Source organism: Panicum virgatum, chromosome 9K (assembly GCF_016808335.1).
Source record: "Panicum virgatum strain AP13 chromosome 9K, P.virgatum_v5, whole genome shotgun sequence".
Lineage (NCBI taxonomy): Eukaryota > Viridiplantae > Streptophyta > Magnoliopsida > Poales > Poaceae > Panicum > Panicum virgatum.
Genome location: NC_053144.1, coordinates 19040960 through 19062956, shown reverse-complemented (window position 1 = coordinate 19062956; position 21997 = coordinate 19040960). Strand labels below are relative to the sequence as shown.

The 21997-nt window shown below is 46.6% G+C and overlaps 1 protein-coding gene and 2 long non-coding RNA genes across 13 annotated transcripts; 1 reads left to right on the top strand and 2 right to left on the bottom strand.

Moving 5' to 3' along the window:
- Positions 1-743: 743 nt before the first annotated feature.
- On the bottom strand, positions 744-7330 carry LOC120647792. The gene is made up of 2 exons (XM_039924633.1): positions 7233-7330; positions 744-1002 (listed from the first exon to the last, which is right to left on the bottom strand). Exons 1-2 carry the CDS (start codon positions 7328-7330, stop codon positions 744-746), a joined length of 357 nt encoding a protein of 118 aa, XP_039780567.1.
- Positions 7331-11280: 3950 nt separating this feature from the next.
- Positions 11281-16103, top strand: LOC120650567. Of its 5 annotated transcripts, none has more exons than XR_005665670.1 (3): positions 11281-13188; positions 13893-14483; positions 14560-16103. It is a non-coding gene; the product is annotated as an uncharacterized LOC120650567 (long non-coding RNA). The 5 variants fall into 5 exon arrangements; XR_005665668.1 differs by having other exon boundaries at positions 11287-12255; positions 12331-14483; XR_005665671.1 differs by having other exon boundaries at positions 11293-14483; positions 14560-15416; positions 15502-16103.
- Positions 16104-17146: 1043 nt separating this feature from the next.
- Positions 17147-21678, bottom strand: LOC120650566. 7 transcript variants are annotated; one of them, XR_005665661.1, is made up of 7 exons: positions 21578-21678; positions 21433-21504; positions 21233-21325; positions 20069-20277; positions 18089-18156; positions 17766-17937; positions 17147-17623 (listed from the first exon to the last, which is right to left on the bottom strand). It is a non-coding gene; the product is annotated as an uncharacterized LOC120650566 (long non-coding RNA). The 7 variants fall into 7 exon arrangements; XR_005665665.1 differs by having other exon boundaries at positions 21433-21464; XR_005665664.1 differs by having other exon boundaries at positions 21233-21464; positions 21578-21675.
- Between the last annotated feature and the right edge of the window lie 319 nt (positions 21679-21997).

Below are 21997 nucleotides of genomic sequence, written 5' to 3'. Positions count from 1 at the left end.
CTTGTGCTGGCTGCTGGTAGCAGAACGCAACTGCAACAGTGTTGGCATGGCGTCGAGTGAGCTGTCCGGCTGGGTTGGCACTTGGCGGACACGGCGGAGGCGTGGAGCAATGCTACAGTTGTGTTGCAGTAGGAGTACAACTGACGATGCTGCAGCAAACTAGCAATCCTGCTCGATCTGTTGGTGATGGCAAGAAAACGTATGATTATTGGGAATGGTTGGGTTGATTTAGGCCCTGTTTAGTTCCCACCCCGTAAACGCAAAATTTTGCAAAGGAATCTTGCTAATTTGAAGTACTAAATGAAGTCTATTTACAAAACTTTTTGCATGGATGGGCTGTAAATCGCGAGACGAATCTAATTAGCCTACTTAATCCATGATTTGCAACAGTGATGGGAAATTCTGCATATATAGTACTACCGATCAGGAATCACACAGGCAGAAGAGCAAATGAAATTTTGTAGAGGACTTTTCCCAGAAATAATGGCAGGCAATTAACGTGATGCAAAGAATTTTTCAAAGAGTTGACGCTTCCTCTGATCTTCCCTGCATCTCACATATCTCAACTGCAGGTATGTACAGGACACACACACACACACAAGAAATCAGTGAACTGACAAACCTGAAACAGCTGCTAAACCCTCTCGTCCCCTCTCCTTTACAAATTACAAGTCCCTCTGCAGTCTGCTGCTGCTACTACATCTATCCATTTTTTTTGGGCGATCAGTTACTTCATCTGCCCATTAGAACCCTCCTAATCTTCCCTGCTGCTTCTCTCCGACTCTAGTGCTGCTGCTCTCCCGGGTGATCCTGATGTAGCAGACGATAACGATTATCAACGCGGCCGCGAACCCGGCGAGGATCACCTCCCCGCCGGCCTCAGAACGGTCGGGCCCGCAACCTGCTCCGGCCTGCGCAGCGTCCCCCGGTCCCTCTGCCACGGCGCCAGGCGGCTCGGTGATGACCTGCAGTGGCCTGTGTAACACGCCGGGTGTTACACACCTATAATTAATTTTAATCATGGTTGTTAGTTTTAAATTTAGTCGACAAAACTCCTAGTTAAAACTTTGATGTTTAACTCGGGCCGGGCCGGTTCGACCGGTGTGAGTCGCCGGTCAGACCGGTTGTTCTGAATGGCCCACGGTTATTAAAATAAAAAGCAACCACACTCTCTTTATCTGTCTCACATCTCACTCTCTCTCCTCCCACGTGCACTCCCTCTCCCTCACTCGCTCACCGTGCCCTCCCTCTCTGAAGCGTCCTCTCATAATAGAAGACTTAAAAGTGATACAATATCAGTCTCAAGAGGCTGATAACACTTTTATTATATCAGATGGTACATCACCGTACAACTCTACGCGGAAGTGGGCAGTGAAGCGCCACTATCGCGAGGATAACAACTAACACCCACACAACGATATTAACTACGAAGAGTGGGTCATCAGAGTCTTGCGCCATACGGAACTTCCTGCGGGCGACCCTAACCACAGGCAAGGTTGGGTGCAGGACGGAACCCCTACTCAACGTCTTCGGAAACGAAATCTGGATCTTCCTCTGTAAAAAATTAAGAATGGGGTGAGTACAAACGTATTCAGCAAGTCCAACCACACCCACGGAGGGGTTTAAACAGAATATAATGCACAGGGTAAATCAAGGATAAGGCTAGAGTTTGATTTGCGGAAAGCAAATTTTTATGCAGGGGTTCGTTTGAAAGAAAAGATTTCCAAAGCAAGTTTTTCTTGTACCGGGTAACACGTATTGTTGATCCACATAGGATCCAAGTTTTAAGTTGCTACCGGACTCCTCATCCGCCATAGCATACGGCATAACTACCGGACACCTTTCCAAAACAACTCACGCCAACACATCCATTCCCAGAAGAAACACTAGTTATGTGACCACACCGTAACTCACTCAGTACCGTGGGCACGGCTATTCGAATAGATTTTATACTCTACAGAGGTGTGCAACTTTATCCACAAGCGGGGTACCACAACTCGATCACCTTAGTGTCGGTGCAGATCCCAACAAAGCCATTACTCACCTTAGCTAGACCTGACTAGCCACCACGGGATCCACCAAGGGGTCATCGACCTATCACCGAGGTATAACCGGGGCATAAGTCACACAGAGCATATCCCTTCTCCTTAGTCACCCGTTTCTCTCAGCTCTCCTGATGACTATCAGACTAACTAGTGGGGTTTATGCTAAGCCGTTGCCCATACAACGGTCGAGTGGTTTGCACGATAATGGAGTTAGGTGAGATGACACACCAACTCGGTCCTTAATTGTGACAAGATGGATATCTCCCTTCCTTGCTCAACCACACAGGTACGAGCACACCGTTCGGCAAATCACACAGAAGTGCCATCCATCTCATCTAAACTCATCTTTCGAAAATTCCACGTTTTCTCTTCCCACACACACTCACACATTTTCTTTTTATAAAACAAGTTGTACCGTGTTTAAGGTCCTAAGCGTTCTAGCAGCGATTAACGTCCAAACAAATCACATTCAGACATTAATCTAGGTGGTTAAGGAATGGTTATATCAAATCAAGGGGTGGCAATCCAACTATGTTTTTAGCAGTCAAAACATTTGCAGTTTTGTAAAACAGGCCAATAGGTTGTGTTTATAAAAACTAGGACAAAACATGCATCAAAGGGCGGGATTGAACTTGCCGTCTTCAAAGCCTTCCGGGAAGTCCTGATCGAGGTGCTATCCTTCGGGTTCTGGATCGTGGAACTGGTCCTCGTTCACTTGCTCGCAGTACTGCTCGTCGACGGGTTCTCCCTCGTTCACACCGTGATCTACGACGTATACAAACAAACACACAATCAAGAAAAAGAAATAAAGGTTTTATCGTTGAGCTCAAATCGGAAACAATTAAGATATGGAGATAGGAGTAATATTTTTGGGCGGTTTCCTAATGGTATGGCCAAAACTATGTTAAAAATGTCGTGGTAAAGTTTCAGGTCGATCGGAGATTGTATGGCGCATTAAATGATAGGTTACAGAGAGGTTTAGGGGTTAAATAAGGAGTCAGGGACCTGTTTGTAATTATTTCTGAGAAGACAGGGGCTTGATTGGTATTTTAGAAAATACCCGGGTTATTCTGAAAAAGGTCAGGGGTTTATTTAGAAATATGTTTATATGGGGGAAGGATTTATTTTGGAATATAATAAAGGGAAGGGTTTAATTTGCAAAAAGGCTAAAGAGTGGAAGGGCTCTTAAACAAATAGGAGAGAGGGGAGGGGGTTCTGGGCAAATGTGCCCATCTCTTCTTCCTCCCGACCGGGAAACAAAGGAGGGGGCGGCATGACGCTGGCGGCGCCTAGGCCTGCGGCTCGGGGCACGATGGCGGCCACGGAGTGGGGGAAAGAGAGAGGAAGGCTCGCGGGTCGATCCCCGTCCGTGGCTCGGGCGGAGGCGGTCCGAGGCGGCCTGGCCACGACGACCGGCGGGCGGTGGGTGGTGATGGCCTTGGGTCGGCGTCCCAGAGGTGCAGCGGCGGTCAAGGGAAGGGGAAAAGCACTAGGAGACTCTGGGGATTCGATTCACCTGCTCACCGTGGGCAGTGGCGGCCTGTGGACAGCTCTCCACGGTGGCGGGCGGAGCTCGGCGGCTACGGTGGTGGTGGCGGCGCTGGAAGCTCAGAGAGGGGCTGTGCGGTGGTGGTCGATGTTGTGGGGTTCGGGTGCGGCGCAGGGGTCCCTTTATAGGCCGAGTAAGGCGGTGGAGCGGTGGCCGCGTTGGTGGCGGTCCGGCGAGCGGTGCGGGGCGCCTTTAATGGCGTTTGGTGTCGTGACACTGCGGCGGCGCGATTCGCGGTGGCTCAGGACGACACGACGGCTCGGGTAGGTCCTAGCGGCGCGCAGGCACGTGGAGGGGCCGGCTGTGGGGCTCGGCAACGAGCAGGGCGGTGCGAGCGGCGAGGCGGCACACGGAGGCGGTGGCGGTGCACCGGGCGGTACGGCGAGCGGCACGGCCGCGTGGAACGCTGGACGTGCATGGATGATGCAGGGAAGCCGGGGCACGCGGCGCATGCGCGGGCGAGCGGGTGTCGCGGCGTGCGCGGCTCGGCGTGCCGCGCGCGGCGAGCGCGGGCGGGCGCAGCAGCGGCTCGCGCGGCGCGAGCAGAGGGAGGCAGTGGCGGTGCGCGAGCGCGTGCGCACGGCCCAGGGGAGGGGGTGCTTGGCACGGCGGGGTGCACGGGCTAGGGGAGGCGTGCGCTCGTGGGCAGGCGGCCGGGCTGGGCGGGCGCGCGCGTCCGCGTGGCCGGGGAGCAGAGAGGGAAGGAGAAGAAGGGAGAAGGAGGGAGAAAAGAAAAAGGAAAAAAAGAAAAGGGGGGAAAAGGAAAGGAAGAGAGATAGAGAGGGAGATGGCGGGAATCGCGGCGGCGACCATGGCCGGGCGCCCACGCGCGGGATGAGGGCGAAAAGGGAGATGGGACAGTGATGGATTCGGATGTCAGGACCGGTTTTTCGGGAGATCGGGCGGGAAAGGTCTGAGCTCAACGACGAAAAGAATTTTGAAAAATTGTTTTTAGCATGTGATTTATTTGGTAAATTTTTGGGATGTCACACTCTCCCTCACGAGCTCTCCCTCTCCCCCAAAATCCTACACTTCAAATCCTCCACTCCGACTCGATCTCAAGGCCGAGGGAGCTTCAAATCGGTGTGGGGGACCTTCCTCTCCGTGTGCTCCTCCCTGGGGAGCCTTCGATTTTTGATTTCTTCGTGCAAGAAAAGCTCGTTCAAGGTACTTCAACTTGTGCCGGCCTGATCTATCTTTTTTAGGAGGTTCTAAGTGTTTTCTTTTGGTCAATCGTCTCTATATGCATCCCTCAACCTTCCCTAAACCCAGGCCGAGATCATCCCCGGCCGAATCAACGGGAATCGATCCTCCCCCGGCCGACCACCATTGGAGTCACTCAAGCTCCATCCCTTCGCGTTGATCCGCTTCTCCGGTCCTTCTCCGCGCAAATCGACCCCAAGAATGGGTTCTTGGTGAGTTCCTCCACCTTCCCCGCCCATTCCCCGCCCTTTTCTCCATAGTTTCCTCACCGGAGCACTGCCACACGCCTCCCCCGCGCCCAGGTCCGGATCATCTGGCCTATGGCCGGATCATCCGGCACCTTCCAGTGGCAAAAAGTACTGTTGGGCCGGATCATCCGGCCTATGATCGGATCATCCGATCAGCACAGACCTTTAGTGTTTGTAAAATACGTAAAAAATTGTAGAAAAATGGAAAAAATACAAAACCAATTTTGTTAGCTTCGTATTTTTATTCTCTATATAATAGAACCGTAAAATGTGTTATTTGACAACTTTTACTATGTAGTTTTAATTATCCTAGATAAAATGCTTCTATAGTTTGTAAATGCATAATCGGAGCTAGGAAAGTGCTAAAAATGTAAAACCGGTTGGGTTAGCTTTGTTAGACTCGTGTAAGGTTTAATTAACTTCCGCTTATGTAGTTGTTTAGGTTTAGATAATAGTGACTTTGTGCTTGTATTGCTGCACTTTTTGTTGCATCGTCCATGCGTTTATACATATGCATTATTGCACCTCATTTAGGTACGCTATATGTACAACGTTTGGACGTGGAACATGTGGTGTTGGGGCCGAACCACAAGACGGTGTTCGGTGGACATCTCCAGAAAATGGAAGGACCCGGTGAAGCAACCGAAGACCCGGCCCAATGGTTAGAAGGGCCCAAGGCCTTGCTAGTATTAACACTAACTTAGTGTTACCCTCAGTCAAGCCCCGGTGCACAACCTATTATTTAAATTATGACTCACTATATATCTTTATTACTTGTGCATTACGTTTCAGGAGTTGTTTGAAACTCTAGTTGCATGATCCCTAGGTTTCCTTGAGTTATACTAGTATGTATAGGACGATAGAAATGCTATGCGTAATGGTTCTCGGTAGAAGTCGAGTGATTTCTTGCCACTCGCGAGATATAGGATGTTTAGAAGTCGAGTAATTTCTGGTTACTCGCGAGATATAGGATATATTTATATTCCAGTACATGAGTTGTTGAATTTGAGATGGAATGAATGGAGAATTGAGACCGGATGGGAAATGATGAGGATATATAGGTATGGCAGCAGGACAAGGTTTCTGGGTGTCTTAATCCCGTCCGCGTCGATTGAGGACCGTACCGTTGTTGGCCCTGCTGATCATGTTTGAATTGTACTAACCACATGCCGGGAGTAGGAAGTAGTCGAAACCGGTAAGCCTAGTACTGTCTTGCTTCGAAAGTACAGAACTTCATCACCACTCCTTAGGGCGAGTCGAGTAGTCGCAGAGAAACGGGATGCATGTATTTACTTTTGGTGGTCTCTCGTTGAGCTCGGCTGACTATAAGTAGGTGGGGCGGTTCTGTAGTTCGAGGCGGGGAGGGGAATGGTTGGTGCGTGTGGTCCGACGGGGCTTATGCGCGCAGTGTTGGTTAGATCCACCTTGCAAGGTTAAATCGGATCGATTCGCCGTCAGTCGCTCTCGGATATGAGCACCTTGATCACTGCGTCACATCGTAGTAATATAATATGAAACATGGATTATACCTATATGATGATGGTTACATTGAATTATAAAATATTTACTCTACCATGTGTGCTCTAGATATTATGCAAATACTAGTTTATGATTAATTTATATAGAACCTTGAGCTAAAATATGGAGAATAAGGATCCACTTTTAGTTGCTTTTCTGCAAAACAAGCTACCAGCTAGAAAGCTTTGTATGTCTAGATATGTGGGCTAAGTATATCCAATAGTCGGGTAAGTCTGGCTGAGTATTAGTTGCTCCGGGTTTGTTGTTTACCCTATTTCAGATATAGGAGCTAACTAGATTTCACATCGGTGGGCTCGATGGCGCCTTGTCTTCACATCTCGGTAGTTCTCGACTTATTTAGTTTGTTTTATTTATTCTCTAGTAAAAATGCTCTGTAAGTTAGATTCTCTTCCGCTGCTATCTCTTCTTTTGTAATTTTTAAATTTAAAGCTGTTTTGTAAAAGTCTTAATATTATTTACAATTTTTTTAAATTTGTATCATACTGGTACCGTCTGCGCTCGCCATCGTGCGAGACTTCGGTGTGTTTCGATCGGCCTGTGGGTTGGAAACAGTCTGTCAAGTTACACTTAATTAAGTTAATGCGCCTGATGTGTTCAAATGATGGCGGTTACGCTTAATTAATTGTTTTAACTCGGCGGGTCTGTCACAGCCTGGCCACGGCACCACCGCCGTGAAGGGCAGCACCAAGAAGAACCACCAGGAGGACCAGCCTTGACAATGGCAAGAAGCAGCGGCGGCCAGCCATTGTAGTGCTGCAAAGCTGTCTGCGACGAAACTCCCTCCCTCCTCTCAAGCTTGCTCCAGAGTTGTGTGGCGATGGGCAAATGTGAGAAGGGTGGTGCATGGGGTGGGATGGGTATATATGCGCAGTGAGCTGAGCTGAGAGAGTGAGTGTTGACAACCAAAATTGGCAGCAACATGAACAGACCGGTCTAACCGGTACGCCCAAGCGATCTGACCGGTCGAGGCGTCTGTAGCCGGTCTGGTACGACCGACTGGTCTGACCGGTGGGTCTGACCGGTTCAAGCGGAGTCCGAGTACAACTAGAGATTTTAATAGATTTAGATCTTATAATTGAATTTCTTGCGGGGCAAGTCCACCCACCCTATAAATATAAAGGGTCACGGCCGATTGAGGCATCCAATCGCATCTATCAAACGCATTTTATCTTTTTATCTTCCAATCTTATGTGATGTTCATGTCTCGTCTCCATGGCGTGAGGGGGCGCTCTAGCTGGCCTGCCGAGCCTAGGGTAACCCAAGGTGCGCTTGCCCTGACGGGGTCCCTCTCGGACGAGCGTTCGTTGGATCTTCGTCGGGCTTCCCGGTGAAACTGGTCTAACCGGCCACCAAACCGGTCTGACCAGATCTCACGGAGGCGCTGCAAGGAGCTCTCTGCCAGGTGCACGTGATGTGCGCGTGTGACGGCGCGTTTTAGCATCAACAGTGAGGTGGAAGAGGCAGGAGGGCTTGGGATGTTAGCAGCTGAGTAATGGGGATTGAGTGAGGAATGTGGATGTTAACAACAGGGTAATGGGGATAGTGTGAAGAATGGGGATCGGGCTAGAAGAATTGGAGTCGGGACGAGGAGCAGAGTAATGAATAGGAATTCAGAGTTGTTACAAGATTGTTCATACTCCTCTCTGCTCACACACGCGCGATACATAAAGGTAGACAACACCCACACCGCATGCTACTGCCATTTTGGGCCGGACAACTGGACGTTCACTGTCTTGGGCCGAGTAAAAGGACGGGGCTTCTTTTTCTATCACTAACCGATACCATTTTTTTAGAGAAAAGATTTCCCCACTTTATTCCAAAGGAACAAAGCATTCGAGGTGTTCAGCCTTGTACAAGTTCAAGGTTTTTTGTGTATTCTAAGTGCGCCCGCTACAAGTCCAAACATGAAAGCTTACTAAACAAGCGTTCTAGGAACAGAAGAGGATTTCAGCCATGGCGCTGGAGACTGCTCTCGACGTTTCCAACTTTGATGATGGTGGAGCCGATGTTGATGAAGAATTCGCAACGTTCCCCAAGCTTCCTGCTATCAGCATCAAAGGTCTCAAGCTTTTCTCCATTATCTTGTTGATCGCCCGATCATACTTCTCCTCGCTTCTCGCCTTGCATAAAGGTCTACAGTTCTTCAGTGCTTGTACTGTCTTGTTCAAAACTACTCGCTTGTCCTTCCAAATCTTACCCTGAAAGCAGATTTCATTTCTTAGTTTCCATAAACTCTACATCAAAGCAGCACCAACAGTGCTTAAGACACTATTCTTATTATTGCTCACCCACCAGCGGGCTACAGATTAAAAGTTAGAGCCAATTTGCATTTCAAAAATATTTGACACATGTTTCCATAGGACACCAGCAATACAACAATCAAAGAACAACAATAATAAAACTCTAACGAGAACTAATCGATACCATGGATAAAAAAATGGGGTGCGCCCTGGGCGCACAAAAGCGCGGGTGCACCCCGGTGAATTGTACACACCTCCTTAATCGGATGGTGATTTTTTTGTGTGTAGTCCTCCACAGGAGTCGAGCCGTGTGAAGTCGCGAGCCAAGCGGGCGCTGCACCTGCGCTGGAGCCGAGCTGGCTGTGACGAGGTGGTGGTCATCAGGGCCGGGGGCGCACCAGCGCTGCTGTGCCCCAAGGGCACACCCAATTTTCTCCCCATGGATAACACATGGTATTGGGGGTAACTATACCATGAAACAAACCGGGTTTTCGAAACGAGGATCCGACTCCCTATATCATTGCAATAGTCTCTGGATCAAGGTAATCACTTTAAATCATAACATAGGTTTAATGATTACATAATCCAGAGGATTGTGTTATGAAATTCCAGTACAAGCCCCTTGGGCTAAAGCAAAACAGACAGAAAATAGAAGTGGTAGGTAAGTTGCAAAACCATCCTTTGACTTGGGGAACATTTTGGGGAATGCTCCTCCATCCTTCATCTTGGGGAACACTCCTCCAGAGGCCGACTTGAACGAAGCACGAGCCATTCTTGAACCTTTCATCATTGTTGGGATTGATCTTCGAGTCAGATCTTGCATCTATCAAACTATCTCCCCACCCCTCTCTCTCTCTCTCTCCCAATCTCTTGTTTCTTCCTCTTCCTCCCGATTTAACCTCTCTCGGCGGCGCCAGGCAGGGATTGCGGCGAGGCCAAGCACGGGCAGGCTTGTCTAGGCAGCGGGGGCTCCAGGCGGCGGAGCTAGGCACGAGCGAGCGGGTCCAGGCGTGCAACCCTAGCTAGGGGCACTGGCGCGAGTGCGCAGCCCGGCAAGAGGTGTCAGCACGAGTGCGCTGCCCGACTAAGGGCGTGGCTGCGAGCGCGCGGCACCGCCTGGGGTGCTGGAACCGTGCGGGCTTGGTTGGGAGCGGGGGTGTTTGGGCTCAGCTAAGGAGTAGTGGGGGCACGTTGAAGCACGGGAGAGGCACACGTGGAAGGTCTGAAATCTGGTCAGATTATGGATTTTTCCAATCTTGGAGAAAACTCTAGGTACTCAATAATTGGCTAGCTGAAAGAGTGGTTGACTTGTGGTGGGATGACCCTAAAATGGAACCAAGGGAGTTGTCAGATAGGCTAAAAAACGAGTACTCAACTGAAATTCCATATCATAGAGTTATGAGAGGCAAGATGGGAGCAATGGACACCATATATGGGAAGTGGGCTGATAGTTATGACTTGCTACTTACCTATAAGCTGAGCTTTTGAGAATGATATCTGGCAACATTGTTCAAATAAACACTGAAGAAGATGAAAATGACTTTGTGTGTTTCACCAGGTCCTTTTGTTGCACTTAAACTATGCATTGATGAATTTTTGCAAGGTTGTAGGCCTTACATTGCCATAGATGCTAGGCACTTGACAGAGGGATCAAGGGGTCAGTTAGTAGCAGTTGTTGCAGTGGATGGACATGATTGGCTATTTATAGTTGCTTGTGGAGCGATTGAGACCGAGTCCAAGTAAAGATGGACTTGATTTGTCAATAACTTGAGGAAGGCTACTGGCACTCCTACATGCTTGGTCATTAGTACAGATGTGGGGAAAGGAATAGAGGGGGCTATAGATTATTTGTATCCTGGAGTTGAACATAGAGAGTGCATGGGGCATTTGTGGAAGAACATGAAAAAGAGTGCAGCAGAAATAAGATTTGCTGGATCAGGAAGGGGAAGAGTGAGTGCAAGTGCAAGTGAAACAGTAACAAGAGATGCTCGATCAGGAAAAAGAAGAGGGAGATCAGAAAGCTTGTTTGGCTGCATTATCTCCTGCTATCTCGTACTATGGGTGTGTTTAGTTCGCGAAAAGTTCGCGAAAAAGTTGTTGTAGCACGTTTCGGTTTTATTTGGCAACTATTGTCCAAGCATAGAGTAATTAGTTTCAAAAGATTCGTCTCGTCATTTACAACCAAATTATGCAATTAGTTATATTTTTTAACTATATTTAATATTTTATGTATGTATCGTAAAATTCGATGTGATATACATAGTGAAAAATTTTAAGAAATTTTCGCGAAACTAAACACAGCCTATCTAAAAGAAGGAAGTGAAAGTTGGGTCCGCCTATCTGTGTGCCCGCCAGTCAATGTGTCCGCCAGCCAATGCTTCTCCGCTCGGTACTCCGTGAGTCTGGCCCACCGCTCAAACGCGCGTATCCCTCCCCACCCCCTACCCCACCTTCCCTCTTCCACCTTGTGTGCCGCTTCGGCATCTCGCTCCATCGTCCCCCTCGCCGGACACGGATCCGGCCCCCTCGCCTCCCTCTCGCCGCCGCCGCCGCTCCGTCGTCCCCCTCGCCTCCCTCTCACGCTCGCCACCGCCGATCCACCCCACCGTCTCCTACCTCCCTGGCCACGCGATCCGTCTCTTCCCTACCCCAGATGCCGCCCCAGCCACGGCTTTGTCGCCGATGCCGTACCCCCCTCAGACACCGTACCGGACCCGGCCTCATCATTTTCGTTTCGGACCTAGCCTCATCGTCGCTGTCGTCCCCGACGCGCACCCACGCGCCTCCCACCCTGCGCCTACCGGCGGTTCCTCTCTGCCGACCCCACCGCCATCCCCGTGCTCCCCCGCGCTCCGTGCACCACCTCACGCCGGCCTCGCCCTTGAAGTTCACGGCAACACCCTCAAGCCGGCATTTCCACGACGAATCGCTCCGATCTGAGGCCCTCATCGTCGCCCTTGAGCGCCTTCCATAACTGACGCCCGGCGCCCTCCCCCTCCCCCGCCGCGCCGCCAGGCCGCAGCCCCTCCTCTCCGACTCCTTCTCCGCCACGCTGCCGGGGCGCACACCATCCTCTTCGACTCCTCTGCCGCGCCACCGGGCTGCAGCCCCCAGGCCCCCCACCACTCCAAATCCTCCACCACCGCGTCGCCGGGGCGCTACGCGAGCTCGGCACCCCCATCCGCGATGCCAGCCGCCACCTACCACGCCCATCACACCGGAGTCCATCATTGGCTAGGAGGAAACTCCAGCACGGCCGATTCCCTCCGGGTTCATAGGCACCTCACTCGCCAGAGCAGGTCCGAATCCGGATCCACGACCGAGACGGTGATGAGGATAGGGACGGCCGGCAGACACTGGAGGTGCAGGGCTCATGCTCGGGCTCGGGGCCGCCGGCTTCTCGGCGACCAGTTCCGCTCTTTTCCCGAAAGGTCAGACGATTGTTGCAAGCACCCGTTTTCTCTCAGATGCAAATCAATCATTGCAAGCACCCTTTCCTTCCTCAGATGCAAATCGAAGCAGCCAGCCAACAGCAACACGTTACATTCCTCTGCTTCTACTCCAAGGCACGGCTCCAAATCTAATCCTGTTCGCTTCCCATGCTTTCTCACCCCCAGCATCAGAGCAGAGCCTAGCGTTGCATCCCGACCTCCTTTGTTTCTACCTCCAAATCCAAGCTGTAGAGCAATGGGCAAGCACTAGAGAACATGATTACGAAAATACAGATTGGTATATATGCAGTAAAGCTTGGACACTGCATCTAATATTTCCTTCTCATTGTTAACGCTCAATGGCAAAATGATTGGGAAATTTTACCCAATTAGATGCTTGTGTATACTGCTTGCTTTTGTTCTCTAATAAGTAATAATACCAATTAGTTGGAGCAAGAGCCTTCCCAAAGATTGATCTTCGCTCTGGCTCATCTTCTTTATTTGAGTTGTAGTCAATGGTTGTTAGTTGTGGGTGATTTGTGATCTCAAAAGCCAGATTGTTTTCTGCTCCACATGTGTTCGTTAGAATGGTTAATAGAGACCTTATCCTATACTCGCACACTTCCTTAGAATTTCTTGATAAATAAGATCGGCTTTTGTACCAGGGAAGTGGCATTTATGGTCTAATCTCCATGATCTAGAGTATCTAGCATGATATTGATTGTTGTCCATCTTACTTGCATACTCTATCACCATGGTCATGATTTTGATTGTCCAACTAAAGCTTCTCGCAACTGCTGTTGATCATGTACAACATTGCCCGTCCCGACGTCCGCTCTCTGATCCTCTCAGATGCAGTGACACACAAGGCACCAGTGCAGGGCTGCTTAAAAGCAATCGGCAAGGCAGCAAGGAAGACGACAACAACCGGAGGTAGGAATTTTTAATTTTGCCTTGTCATATGAATTTTTCTAGCTGTAAAGAATATTGATTGTTGATCCATCTCTACTATGATCACCGATTTACTTGCTTCACATATTTGTCACATCGTTTACTAGCCACTTCACTTGTAGACATGTAGTGTAGTCTACTATGATCACCTATAGACATGTAGTGTAGTCAATAATCATGGGTGCCCTTCACTTGTGGTGTGCCTCCTTGCCGCTCGATGATATCTTGTTTTTTCACTAATCTGTGGCCCTCTTTGCTTAAATGTTGACACATTCATCAGATTTTAATGTTCCAATATAAGCCATATTTACATATTTGGCAATACTGGAGCCTGCGACGGTCCTTTCCATGGTGCTCTAATCCTAATCCCTTCTATAGTTCTATTGCAAATAAAAAAGGGCCCTGACTTGAAGTGCTTATTTTTTTAATTCGTATTCAGCATCTGGCGTCTGCATGTAAAGTTGGTTTGTTTCAGTTGACTTGAAAATTTATTTTGATTGCGCGCTGTCATCTAATGTGAAAAAATATTTTGCTTGTACACTGCCATCACTCTTCACTTGCATCTGATTCATTCAGAGTTCTATCTAGCAATTTGTGTTGAACTTCTGTCAAATGTTGGCATTATAAGTTAACTGAATATATTTTAATGGTTTCAATTAAGTCATAATGTTGTTCCCTGCTGTTAGCCTGTTACCTTGGTCTTCTGTGGTTTGATCCCCCCTCTGCACATTTATTCTACGGTCAATCCATGAGGGTTTCATGTATATTTGGTCCGAATGGAAGGCTTGACTGGTTCAACATGGACATTGTCAGAGAGTGTTGGACCAAGGATAAAGGCCCCCACCCCTCCCACTATAACACCTGGGTTTTATGGTCGGGTTGGCTAGGTGGGGCGCGCTAACATGGTACCAGAGCCGAGGTCCTGGGTTCTATCCCTCCCGGCCACGCATTTCCGCTGCGCGATTTCCCCTGCGTCTCGTGTGCTGAGACCTGCTGCGAGCTACGCCGGGCACTAGAACCTGCTGCGGGCTACGCCGGGCTCGCACGCCGTAGGGGGAATGTTGGACCAAGGATAAAGGCCCCCACCCTCCCACTATAACACCTGAGTTTTATGGTCGGGTTGGCTAGGTGGGGCGCGCTAACAGAGAGAATCAACGCTACTCTTCAAACTTATGGAAGTTATACTGATCTGATTATGGGGATTCTCGGGGACATGGATACTGATACTACAGGATTCCAGTGGTAATGAAGGGCTATGTATACGTGACCAATGTAATGTAAGCACCAGTTTTTACCATTCATTCTGTTTAGTTTTGTCCATTGATGATCTTATAAAAGCACTATCAATCACAGGTCGAGGTGTGTACCATGGGAATGTAGGGTTCATTAACGGGATGGGGGAAAAGTGGGGTAGACAGGGGACTATAGTCTCATACTTGGTTTGATCAGAGGTGCAAAGTAATGATAACAAAACAAAGAGGGTGCCATAATAACCACTAAAGGAGACAGGAGATCCTTGAATTACGAGAACTGAAGTTGCAGACGAGAAAGGCAAAGGCTGTTGTAGCCAGCACAAATGGCCTCTCACCTTCAATGCATGTTAGCACATAAGGGATAACAAGTAAGTGTGCTTTACCTATTTCACATTCATCAGCAGCATTTACTTGTTTAAAAAAACAGTCTTTGAATTCATGCCATTCAGAAAAATTCAGATTTGCATGGTAGATAACAATAGTCTTCTGAAATATCTCCTATCCCCTAAAAGTTCACCTATACTATTGACCATTATATTCTTTTGTGAATTGTATGCCACTGGAAAATTTACATTTCATTTAGCTATTACATGTTTAGTTTTCAGTGGTTATGATGTTGTTCAACCAATTTTCTACTATAAAGGAAGAACCAAATCTCTACCATCATACTCAAAGATCCTTAGTTTGAAGTATAGATATAAACATTTTGCAATTGGTAATTGGACTTGTTTCCTATACATGAATTAAACTGGGCTACCTTTTGCTACTTAAAAAATTAAAATAATAGAATGAATACTTCAGTTATGGAACATAAGCAACATACTAACGGTGCAATACATTGTTTGGTTCTGAAATCTAAAAGAGACACTCGTGCAATTAATCAAACAGGTTCTGAGACTAATCAATCCTTTTGTTTTGGGATGGTACGTGAGGTGGAAATTGAACTTGCAGCAGCTGGTACTATACCTCAACACACCATCAGTGATATGCAATACATCATGACCATTAGGATAGGTATTTGATTCAGCGGCTTGCTTTGCAGTCATTTAGTGATGACACGGACTGTTGGTACAGTATGAAAAGGAGGCACTAATTCAGTGATACCTGATCTTAATTGTCAAGTGTTTGTTCAGGTATTGTAGCATGCTAACTTGTTTATCATGTGTTTGTGAAACAGCCTACAGATATGTACAGTTTACTTGGATATGTGTGTGTTGTCACTGAAATAGAGATGGAGAATCTACAGGGATGGAAGCTGCATAGGGTTGCTGACAAGATGATGGGGGGATTTTGATTAAAGACATCGAGTGCCGTCGTTTCTATGGGTATTTATGGGAGGGGCGGGGGGGGGGGGGGGGTGCTGTTTAGCTGGAGGCTGGAGCTCTTGTTTGTGCTTTCGTACATACTTGATTGTCCATATTTTCACATGATTTGTTTGTGCTTTGACACTATTATGTACATAAATTAACCTCAAAAAATATATTTGCTAAGATCAACATCATTTTACCTATGTTGTGTATTGCGCTAAATTTTTTTTGCCACCCATAGCAATACACGGCATTCAACTAGTTAAGAAATAGATGCATAAATTTATGCTCAATGGACATGTAATATATCTATACTAGTTAATGCTTTTGGTGGACATGCATGTGGATATCATCTGGTGTTTTACTATTGCTTTTGTTGCACCTATGATGGATGTTACCTAGCTATGCATGTGTTCTAGACTTTATACATGCAAGTTATGTCATGATGCTGTCAAATTTTTTTTATTGCTCAATTTTAATCTTGTTGATTTTAGTTGATAAAATTATTCTCATATCTAATAAAACTAGGTGGACCACCCGCGCATTTGTGCAGCTAGGTATTGACCATGTTTGATTTCTACAGTGCCAATTCTAGAAACCACTTCTAGGCTCAGCATGAAGTACTATGTCAAGTCTATTTGTAAAATCTCTTCAGAGATCGGTACAACTTTTCGCGATGAATTGGATGATGGTAATTAATCGATGATTGGCTACAGTGATGCTACAGTAACCATCTTCAAATCACGAGATCAAAGACTTCATTAGATTCTTCAAGGTTCTTAGTGTAGAGTTCTGGAGTTGGTTTTGTAAATTGACTTTGTTTGACACACCTAATTAGCGGTCAAAGTCTATTCTAGGGACTTCTAAGGAGTTACCAAACAAGGCCAATTATATAAGGTTACATCCTTTATTTTGTATGGCAGTTAATTAGGTTTCCTGGGCATAGGGTTTCCTAGGCATGGCGGTTTGTGTTTTATAGTTGGCGGCTGGGCATAATCGGGCACGGACGCCGAGGATTGGCCGGTGGGACTAGGTGCGCGTGGTGGTTGATGGGGCTACGTGGTAACATCCTGGGGTGCGGAGGCTAGGGTTTTGGGTCACGGGGCGGACGAGACGGGTCGTGGCCGTGACTTCGTTGGACAGTTCTGCTGGCAGGGTAGCGTGGTGCGGGAGCAGGCGGAGTGGGCGCATTGCGAGGCAGAGGCTGGAGACCGCAAGGCGCAACGGCATTTTGTTCACTAGGTTTATACCTGTGCGTTGCTACGGGTGGCAAAAAAAAATTAGCACAATACACAAAGTTTGGGCAACATGACCACCTTAGCAACTTGATGTTTTGACGCAAACTAAGATTCAGAAACATCAACTTTTTACATAATAGTATAATGTCTGTGATAACACTGCGGTGATATTTGATAATGCAATCAAACAATCAAAAGAGTTAATGACACGGCAAGGAACTTACTCTCTGGAAGTTCTCCCAATCCTAAAACGTTTACCGGAGAATCATTTATCTCCTCTCCCAATACTTAGTAGCCAGTACACACTTTACACAAAGTATTGACTTTTATTTCCCAAAGCTGGATTTTACAAAGTGAGTAAACAAAAACCCTCCAAAATCTGACTAACAAATATCAAATTTAGGATACACTTATATGCAGGGTATAAAGGAGCAAAAGGATGAGTAAGGATGTTCGTTGCAAGTGACTCCAGTGAACTAATGCCTTCTCTCAAGTGACTTCAATGGCTTAATAAGATGAAGAAGTCTGATTCTCAGCCTCAAGCAACCAACACTTGGTTAAAACTTCTTAATGGCATAGAAGTTTGGTTCTCAGCCCCTTTAGCTCTCTCTTCTCCACCCTAACAGAGATGCAGCAAACCATAAAAAGAAAATAGACAATGCACCTTCTTTCAATATCATATTCCACCACTACCAAATATAAACAAAGTATGTTGTGACATTTCATTTCAGTAATCAGAGGGGCCAAAATCTAAAGTGTACCTTTTTCATATTATGGCTGAAATGAGCTCTACTCAGCAACCAACTCTGAAGATAACTCATATATCTCAGATCCTGATTAATCTTTTAGTGGATAATAATACCGTTGATCACCTGAAACCCATAGGTCTACATCAGCACCAATGCTACGAGCCTCATCTAGATATGAGTAAGCCTGTTTGATAGAATAAGGAGTAAATGAATATGGCCAATCCATTTTGTTGATGAGCAGAAAATAATAGTTTATTTGCCATATTTTGAATTGAAGTACAAGAAAAGAATTTTTTCAGATTAGAAGCAATGTCCTGAAACTATCACAAAAATACCTTAGTGCTCTTTTAGTTTAGTTAAGTCATCACTGGGTTGCTCAACGCATTACCCCTCTCAACACAAACTGCATGGAACAATACGAAGAAAAAGAGCAAGTCACTTCACCATCCTAAAATTACACAACAATACCTAGTAAATGGGAGGCCATGATATCATTTTCAAGATTATTAGGCTCAGTGGCGGACCCAGGAATTGAAACTAGGGTAGTCCTAGCGAAAAAATTTCAAAATGCAATCCGGTATAATCTAATAGCACTTCGGTAACAATACGGTATATAACGATCAAATTTACAATAACATAAGTAAAAAAGGTCCCTTAATACATTGAATTCAACAAATTAGTTGAGAACTCGAATAACTTACAATATAAATTGTTGCAACATCAATAAAACCTTACATAAATTATAAATAGAAGACTGCAATACTAATCTAGTCTAATGCTCCTGCTTTACGCTTCCTCATGGCCATGAAAATATGGATTATGTCATCCTCACTTATATTAGAGAAAATTTCACGCTCAATCTGAGATGAAATGATGGATTAATGAAATCACAATGGCTTCATGTTTCTGAAAAAAAAGATTTACCAGTGAGATTTACCTCCGTTACAGCTACCGGCGCGCGTCGTCTCCTCTGAGGCGAGCGGCGGCTGGCTGCTTTCCGGCCCGCGCACGGCACAAGCTCCTGCTCCGGTCGTCGATCAACCGGCCGGCCGGGCTCAACCGGATCAAGTCGGAGATCAAGCTAGCAGCTATCCGGCGCGTGAGCGAGGTCTGGGAGCATCTCTGGGCGTTCTACGCGGGATGGATTGGGGATACGGCGGCGGCCCGGAGATCTACAGGTGGGAGACGGCCGGGACACTGCCTGTCTGGGAGAAAGAGAGGGGAATGAAATGAGGACAGGCCGGGGGAGGGGCCTAGGGGCGGGCCAGGCACGGCGCCGGCGGGATGAGACCGGGGGACGGTGCCGGCGGGATGAGACCGGGGGACGGGGGTCGGGGACAGAGTGGCGGACGGCGGGCGGCGGCAGCCTGCGGGCGCTGGGCGCGGGTGGCGGCGGTGCACAGGGTCGGGGTCGCGGGGAGGGGAAACGGGAGTCTGGGACTGGAAGGGTTTGGGCTGACCGGCTGAGGGAGATGGACTGATGGAGAGGTGACGAGTTATTGGGCTGAGTGAGCGTCTGGGCCAATTTCGGACAATGTTTTGAAGCTCTAAAAAAATTTTGGGCCAAAATTTTGGGTAGTCCTGGGCCTACCCGGACTACCCATTGGGCCCGCCACTGATTAGGCTAGTATGAATCGTTCCTATAGAACCAATCACTATTTTCATCTGGTTCCTCATTTTCCTTGTTATATGCGTATCCAGCCTCTACAAAATATTTCCACACGACATAAGAACAATCACCATTTTATTATGACTATAACTCCAGAAATTGGCTAAGTATCACCATTTTTTTCTTGGGCAGGCTTCACGTCGATCGTTCTTCTGTTGTAGAGACATTGCTCCATACCGTGCTCTTTCCATTTGTCTCTTACATTCCATAGGTCATGACTTGGATTGCAATTGAATAGCTTCTTTTAAAAAATAATCAATGGTGTAGCACGTAAACAATCTGATGGTGAAGCATTTTCTGAACAGTATATCCAAGCATGCACTGTATATGAGGACTACAAGTAAACATTCACTCCTGTTGAGTCATCAACCAAGCAATACATGAACTATTTTGTGTTATTCTCTAAATAAGTGCAATTATATGTAGCTAAAACTTGCAAAATCGAATCTTGTTTCAGTTCAACGCAAATTCATCAGGAAGCTAGTTACCTAGAATAAAACGAAACATCCATTGCATTATTGACTAACACATTCAAGATTCTTTTAGAGATAAATTGACCTTGAGGTGAACAAAAATAATAGTAGGGGCACACAATTACGCAAATAGTCAGACTAAATAAGAAAAGAAGATAAACGAATCATAGTACCTCGCAACAGTTGCCGCGTGTGGTTCCGGACATTCCGCAAGGTAGGTCCCATGGTCGCTCGAACTTCCGCCGTGGTCAATTTCAAAGAATCTGCTATTTTGCATTTGGAATCTCCAGGCTTCCGCAGCTGAAAGGATGCCAATAAAAAGCTCCATAGGTTCAGTTGGTAATGGTGAAGCTTTCCACTACTCAGACATCTCGACATAACTCTGTGGAGCAAAACCAGGAGGAGAAGTGGGTAAATTAGCAGCGAAGACAACAAGGTCTCCTTTCAAAGGTATTTCCGTTGCATCCTCTAGATTGTAACCCCGCCAAGCAAACAATTATCCACTGTTTAAATCTTGGGACAACATTGAAACATACATACATCATAAGGCCGTAAATGAGAAAGCAAGCATGGGTATGCATTGTGTGCAAAGGCAGTATAGATGTCTGGCTGGCATAATCATCATGATGTATTCATGGATGCCAATTTGCAAAATGTACTATGTCCTGAAAAAGTATCAAGGTATATGGTAATTTGAATGATGTATGAATAGATACCGTGATCTGGATTCTGAAGCTGAAAGTATCAAGTGATACTCTGATCTAAAAAATGTGGCATGTAATACTATATACAATCAAAAAAATTATCAAGGATACTGCAATCTGAAAAAAGTATCAAGTAATGCTATAATATGAAGAATTATCAAATGGTATACTCCGATGTGAAAAAAGTATCCAAACATACTATTATCTGATAACGGTATCCAAACATACTCTTATCTGAAACCATACGAAGAGATGCTATTCTGAAAAAACTACATATAAGTAATTTGCCAGCACACCAACTATAGACTATAGTTAGTTGCATGCCTGATGAGAAAGGATATGAACTGTTAGCCTAGTAGCTATGGTAAACAGATGGCTAAATTAAAATGTATGCCTAACGTGGAAGGATATATACAATCAGCAAATCACGTTGAATCGTATTGGATGTCATATAGGCCGCATTCATGCACATAATTTCTCTCATCGTTCTGGTAAGAATACAAATTCACATGTGTCTGAATTCGATAAGGAGCTGTCATGGAGATACAATTTTTTTTTAGAAAGACAGGCGCAACACGTCCTGCCCTATTTTTCCATTAGAAAATAAGGCAGATGGAGATACAATTTTGCTACCTGGATGTCAGGCATCGTCACAGCAAGAACAATCATCGAACAGAAGTCTGTAGCTTCAGTTGGTGAGGAGGCCATCCATGATAAACCATGGGTCTGTGCAGGTTTATGCAAATTTGATCACCCAGAATCATATATTAGAAGCCGCATTGCACATATCAACATCAACTCAATAGTCAATAGAGGGAGATTGAAGAGCGTACAATCGTCGATGTTGGAGGCTGCCACTATCAGCCTAACACACATCAGATCGAATCAAATACTCCTATGTGGATCTGGAGCAGCAAGGTAAAAATAAAAAGAGGCAGGAGATAACCTTAATCTGGGCAGATAGATACACTATCGTACCTTGGATTCCATGTAGATGATCCATCATGCATACGCCAGTTCTACCGGGACCTGGTGACCAGAGAAATCGAGGCGAGAGGGACTTTGCTAGTGGACGCCAGGGTTTAATTAACCGACCGGTCCGGTCAAACCGGCGGGGTCCGGTACCGGTATACCGGATCGGTTCGGCCGGAAACCGGTAGAAACCGGTCAAATTCAAATTTGAATTCAAAAAACTCAGTTCAACCGGTTCGTACCGGTATACCGGCCGGTTAGACCGGTTTGAATTCAAATCCAAATTTAAAATCGCATGTGTAATCGGTTTGGAACGGTATACCGGTCGGTTTGACCGGTTTACCGGTCGGTTTGACCGGTTTACCAAGTGGGTCTTAATGGGCCGTCTCATTTTTTTTCCTTTTCTTTTTTAGTTTAACTTTAAAT

Excerpts from the sequence above, each read along its gene's own strand:
- LOC120647792 (XM_039924633.1), bottom strand. The coding sequence starts at position 7,330 with ATGGCTGGCCGCCGCTGCTTCTTGCCATTGTCAAGGCTGGTCCTCCTG. Across the intron at positions 1,003-7,232 it reads GGTGGTGCCGTGGCCAGGCT|GTGTGTAACACCCGGCGTGT; the intron begins GTGACAGACCCG and ends AATTAATTATAG.